The sequence below is a fragment of the Cebidichthys violaceus genome, unplaced genomic scaffold (assembly GCF_023349555.1).
Source record: "Cebidichthys violaceus isolate CVI_PGR_0920_01 unplaced genomic scaffold, fCebVio1.0.p SCAF_60, whole genome shotgun sequence".
NCBI classification, from domain to species: domain Eukaryota; kingdom Metazoa; phylum Chordata; class Actinopteri; order Perciformes; family Stichaeidae; genus Cebidichthys; species Cebidichthys violaceus.
Genome location: NW_027176817.1, coordinates 126,037 through 132,386, shown reverse-complemented (window position 1 = coordinate 132,386; position 6,350 = coordinate 126,037). Strand labels below are relative to the sequence as shown.

General features: G+C 44.9%; 1 protein-coding gene across 1 annotated transcript; it reads right to left on the bottom strand.

The window, feature by feature from the left end:
* Positions 1-103: 103 nt before the first annotated feature.
* Positions 104-5,782, bottom strand: irf5 (interferon regulatory factor 5). Its single transcript, XM_068734076.1, has 9 exons — positions 5,675-5,782; positions 4,988-5,214; positions 3,258-3,444; positions 3,153-3,178; positions 3,039-3,066; positions 2,121-2,414; positions 1,194-1,583; positions 997-1,115; positions 104-900 (listed from the first exon to the last, which is right to left on the bottom strand). Exons 2-9 carry the CDS (start codon positions 5,165-5,167, stop codon positions 709-711), a joined length of 1,416 nt encoding a protein of 471 aa, XP_068590177.1. The 5' UTR covers positions 5,168-5,214; positions 5,675-5,782; the 3' UTR covers positions 104-708.
* Between the last annotated feature and the right edge of the window lie 568 nt (positions 5,783-6,350).

Here is a 6,350-nt window from a genome sequence, read left to right as displayed (position 1 = left end):
AATGCAATACTGTATATTACTGTGTTTGTGTAATACTGTATATTACTGTGTGTTTGTATAATAATGTCTTCTCCGGTAAGTAAAAAGGTAAAAACTTGTGATGTATGAAAGAATACTGCAGTGGTGTTTATTGAACATGTCGGAGGTTGACGGACAGATCAGAGTTATTAAAGTCTCATTAAAAGCACTTCTAGTGTCACATGAAGTTTTCAGAATCAAACCTGCAGACATGATTCAGGATTCAGATGTTTTACAGAAGTGTGTCTCTTTAGACATGAGACACACTTCCTTTAACTCGACACAGTTCTGATGATCAACTGAAGGTTTCACTTATTCTAAAACTGAGGTCAGCTGACAAGGGAAAAGTTTAAAACCATTTGAATCTTTAACATGTTCAGAGTCTTTGAAAGTCAGTTCTGTAGTTTGGTCGTCATTACTCGGGACGTGGAGGGGTTCAACCTCTGGATGTGTGGATCAGGGGACGTGGAGGGGTTCAACCTCTGGATGTGTGGATCAGGGGATGTGGAGGGGTCCAACCTCTGGATGTGTGGATTAGGAGACATGGAGGGGTCCAACCTCTGGATGTGTGGATTAGGGGACATGGAGGGGTTCAACCTCTGGATGTGTGGATCAGGGGACGTGGAGGGGTCCAACCTCTGGATGTGTGGATCAGGGGACGTGGAGGGGTTCAACCTCTGGATGTGTGTATCAGGGGACATTGCCGGGGGTCCAGGGCCCCTGGATGTGTTGGCTCTGCAGGAGCCTCTGCAGCTCCTTGAACTGCTCCACCGTCTGGTCCTTCACATCAGGGTTTGAGATTTGCAGCCGGATGCTGTCGGTGGACCAACTGAGTTCTCCAGAGAACATCTCGGTCAGGATCCGAGCCACGACTGGAACAACCTGAGGAAAACCAGAACCAGATTTAAAAACCACAGAAAACAAACAGAGTGAAGGAATTAAACGTGCCCCCCAGTGGACGAGTGTTGACGAACAGACCTGGACGATGATGAGCTTCTTCTCTTTGGGTTTCTTGTCGGGCCAGTCCTCCCCGAAACAGAAGTAGATCTCGAAGGGTGGAGGGTTCTGAGTTTCCCCTCTATGAAACAGGATCAGCCCTGCGGACCGACACACGTTGATGTAAGTGTAAATGTGTAAATGAGACAGAGTTCTCCAACACCTCAGTGATTCAGTACCTTGCAGGAAGTCGTTGAGGCTGAACACCTTGATCTTCTTCTCCCGCTCCAGGGGGTTCGGTGGACCGTGCTCAGGCATGCCGGGTCCGGACCAGAACACTTTGCACTGACAGAGGCGGACGGCATAGATGTCCTGCTCCCAGATCTCCAGGATCAGCCCGCGGTCCATGACGTCCAGCAGGGCGTCGGTGTAGAACCTCTGCTTCTGGTTCTGAACATCAGACGTCCCGGGGAACAGGACCTGCTGCAGGGTGACGGGTCCAAACAGGTCCACCTGCTCCGGGGTCGGCTCCAGGTGTCCATAGTAAATCCGGCAGCCCTGAGGGTTACTGACGGTCAGAGAGCCGGTCGACCGGCCTCGATACTGGAACCTCAGGTCCAGATCTGTTACTACGGACACAGTTATTATATCTGTTACATCTGTTCCTTCAACAACAAACAACAACCATTTAAATAAGGACGCCACGTTCTTGGTTAATAATACACTCTAACCCTCAGCTTTCTTGGTAATACTCTGTGTTGAATAAACTTTTGTGATGTTCAGGGTTGAACCACAGAACCTGTTCCTCACCACACCTTCTCCACTGTGAGCCAACAGGTGGGCGTATCATCCAGGTGAAACAACACACCATACTTCATCCTCCTTTAGTCCTCTAGATAAGACTTAGTGTAGCTCCAGAGTTTTAACATTCATAAGTCATTATAGAGGTTAGAGGTTGAACTGTACCGGTCCACCTGAGATCAGGACCGTCTGGGATCCGGTGTTCAGGAGCTCCTGATCAAAGACCACCAGAGACACATCCCACTCCTTCATCAGTTACCTGAACACTGAAACCCCCCCCCCCCGCTGCCAGTCTTTGTGCTAAGCTAGGCTAAAGCTAACGTTGTTTTTATTGTCTCGACAAGAACCAAACCGGTGCTACTCACGTGGGACGCTGCTCAGCAGGTCGTACTTGCAAGGTTGCTGGTTCTGGGCGTCCCCCATGCTGCTGGCCTCCATCGGTGCCGGCTCGGGGGGAGTGGACGCTGCCGACGGGGGGGGCAGAGAGTTCAGGTCCTGGAGTCCGTTAGAGAGTCCTGCGGCGTGGACGAAGCTCCCCTGAACCACCATCGGACCCTGAGCCCGGAGGTCGGCGGTCATGGGGATCATGTGTTCAAACGCCGCCTCGGAATGCGGCGGGAAGGAGCCGAAGGAGGGGGGGTCACCGACGATCCTGGGGTCTGATGAGGCATGACATCATCATGAGAGGAAACGCTGAAACATGTGACTTCAGTGAAAAGATTCAAACAGGGAGGGAGGGAAGGAAGGACAACAACAACCAAGGAAGGAAAGAACAACAAACAAGGAAGGAAGGATGGAAGGAAAGAACAACAACAAACAAGAAGGAAGGAAGGAAAGAACAACAACAATTAAGGAAGGAAGGAAGAACAACAACAACAACCAAGGAAGGAAGGAAGGAAAGAACAACAAACAAGGAAGGAAGAATGGAAGGAAAGAACAACAACAAACAAGAAGGAAGGAAGGAATGAACAACAACAAACAAGGAAGGAAGGATGGAAGAAGAACCGTCAACCAGAGGAGCATGGAGAGGAGTCTTCAGGAATCGGTTTTCATTGTTCTTTCATTGTTCTTTCAGTCAGCTGTCTCATGATGTCCGGAGACAAAGACGATATAAATATAAACCCGACAACAAATCAGCTGATGTGAGTGAAATATCCACTACATCAAGTCTGGACTCTCTCCTGTTCCATGAGGAACCAGAAGAACCCGAGACGCGAGGCCTTCTGGTTCCTCACAGATCCAGTGTGGTTCCATGGAGACGCTGAAGTGAACGTGGTGCTTACTGATGGTGAGGTCCATCAGGTTGGGCATCTGACAATAGAAACACATTGTTGTTGTCAGTCAGCTGATTAAAGTGTGAAAGAGTGTCTTTTTTATTAACGCGTCGTCTTCCTTACCTCCTCGTCATCGTCGTCGGCTCCATCTGAGGAAGGAAGCAGATCAATGAGATGAAGATAAAGATGATGACAATAATGATGATAATGATGTCATCGAGACCTCACCTGTGGTCCCGCTCTGCTCACAGACCTCGTAGATCTTGTACGGTTGAACCGGAGTCTCTTTGGTGCCGTCGTACTTCAGCTGAAACTCTCGACTCTTGTTCAGAGCGCAGCGGAGGTTCGCCTTCCATTTGGCCGGCTCAGGTTCATCCACGCCCTCCTGGTATTTACCCGTCTCCAGGGCCCACGCCTGCAAGACATAGAGCAGGGCTAACGCACACCACAACAAACAGCTGATATAATCAGTCTGTGTTGTTGTGTTACGTCTTTGTAAACAAACAAAAAAACAGCTGATATAAACAGTCTGTGTTGTTGTGTTACGTCTTTGTAAACAAACAGCTGATATAAACAGTCTGTGTTGTTGTGTTACATCTTTGTAAACAAACAAACAAACAGCTGATATAATCAGTCTGTGTTGTTGTGTTACGTCTTTGTAAACAAACAAACAGCTGATATAATCAGTCTGTGTTGTTGTGTTACATCTTTGTAAACAAACAGCTGATATAATCAGCCTGTGTTGTTGTGTTATGTCTTTGTAAACAAACAAACAGCTGATATAATCAGTCTGTGTTGTTGTGTTACGTCTTTGTAAACAAACAAACAGCTGATATAATCAGTCTGTGTTGTTGTGTTACGTCTTTGTAAACAAACAGCTGATATAATCAGTCTGTGTTGTTGTGTTACGTCTTTGTAAACAAACAGCTGATATAATCAGTCTGTGTTGTTGTGTTACGTCTTTGTAAACAAAACAGCTGATATAATCAGCCTGTGTTGTTGTGTTATGTCTTTGTAAACAAACAAACAGCTGATATAAACAGTCTGTGTTGTTGTGTTACGTCTTTGTAAACAAACAAAAAAACAGCTGATATAATCAGTCTGTGTTGTTGTGTTACGTCTTTGTAAACAAACAGCTGATATAAACAGTCTGTGTTGTTGTGTTACGTCTTCGTAAACAAACAAACAAACAAACAGCTGATATAATTAGTCTGTGTTGTTGTGTTACGTCTTTGTAAACAAACAAACAGCTGATATAATCAGTCTGTGTTGTTGTGTTACGTCTTTGTAAACAAACAGCTGATATAATCAGTCTGTGTTGTTGTTACGTCTTTGTAAACAAACAGCTGATATAATCAGTCTGTGTTGTTGTTACGTCTTTGTAAACAAACAGCTGATATAATCAGTCTGTGTTGTTGTGTTACGTCTTTGTAAACAAAACAGCTGATATAATCAGCCTGTGTTGTTGTGTTATGTCTTTGTAAACAAACAAACAGCTGATATAAACAGTCTGTGTTGTTGTGTTACGTCTTTGTAAACAAACAAAAAAACAGCTGATATAATCAGTCTGTGTTGTTGTGTTACGTCTTTGTAAACAAACAAACAAACAGCTGATATAATCAGTCTGTGTTGTTGTGTTACGTCTTTGTAAACAAACAGCTGATATAAACAGTCTGTGTTGTTGTGTTACATCTTTGTAAACAAACAAACAAACAAACAAACAAACAGAGAACACGTTTCGGAGCTCAGAGTGAAACTTTCAGCAGAAACTGATCTGAGACATAAAAGCAGAAGTGGTTACTGGTGAAGGAGGAAGTGACATCATCAGCAGTAAAGCTCAGTGAGCCAATCAGCACGTTCCAAGTTTGCGGAACCTGACACTGAACTAACCCCCCTGACAGTACTGAGCTGATGGTTCAGTGTTTTTATATTTATTAGTATTATTGAGTCTCTCAGACCTTGAACACGGTGTTCTCCTCCTCGGACCCGGAGGACGGATTGTGACGTGTCGCGTGTCTCCAGGGGATCTGGAAGAGTCGGTGTTCTGAGCTGAGCCACTGGAGACCAGGATACCTGCCGCTGTTCACCTGGGCCAACAGCCAGGGCTTCAGACGGATCCTCCGGGGCTGCACGCTCATACTGGGAGGAGATGGTGGAGGGGATGATGGAGGAGATGATGGAGCACCTAGATGAGTGGTAACAACAGTTGTAATATATATTTAAATATGTTTAATATTAATGATGTTAGAGGTGAAAGTTCCCTTTGATGAAGACCATGAGATCCAGCTGAAAGTTCTGAAAAACTGTATGTGGACCTTACAGACCTCAGAAATCCTTTCACTCATCTATAAAGGACTAAATACCGGGGTCAGCTTCGGGTTCTCTACTGCCCACCTGAGGAACACCTGAAGAACAGGAACTAAATAAACTTTTGGGAAGTCAGAGTCACGAAGTCAGGACTCAGAGGACTCAGGTCCTCACAGAGGTCTCAGGTCTCAGAGGTCTCGGGTCTGAGAAACTCAGTGAAGAGAAGCGCTCAAAGTTTTCATGTAAACTGGTTCAGCTTCACGGCGACGGTTCGCTAAGCGCACGTGCGTGTGTGCAGGTGTGTGTGCGCGCGCCCTTTACTGTAATGATGGACTCACCTGGTCCTGGTCCTGGTCCCAGTCCCGGTCCTGGTCCTCGTTCCGGTGACTCTCCGCTCGTGAGTCGTTATTCAGGAACTCAAACTGAAGCTCATCACAGAGAAGAAGAAAAAGTCACGCAGACTTCAGAATCAAGTGACGTAATGACAAATACTACTTCCTGTTAGAGAGACCAAATAAAAGCCTCACTCTGGAATGAGAGAATAAGAAATGGAAACTGTTTTTTAAGAGACAAGAACACACATTAAATACATTCAAATTAAATTACATATAAATATTACATATAGTAAAGAATACTTCCACTACCACTACTTCTAAATACAAATCTACTAGAATCTACTGCAACCTGAGGAGAAGGCAGCCCCCAATCAATTATTTGATGTATTGCTTTAGTTACATATAGAAGCTTTTATTGTTTTAAATAAAATATTTAGTGCACGGAATGAGACCAAGTGTTTTATTGTGTAGGGGTGTCCGGTGGTTTCCGGAGTGTTGATGTTGTCTTGACGGTTTTCACGGAAGTGCGCGAGGTTCCTCCCTTCCGCTCAACACCGACATAAATAACTTCTACGAACTAAATAAAACTAATTAACTGTATTTAATTGAATATGTTGTTTAAAACTTATTCATAACTATCAATAAAGTTATTGAATTCATAATTCATTTTATTTTCAAT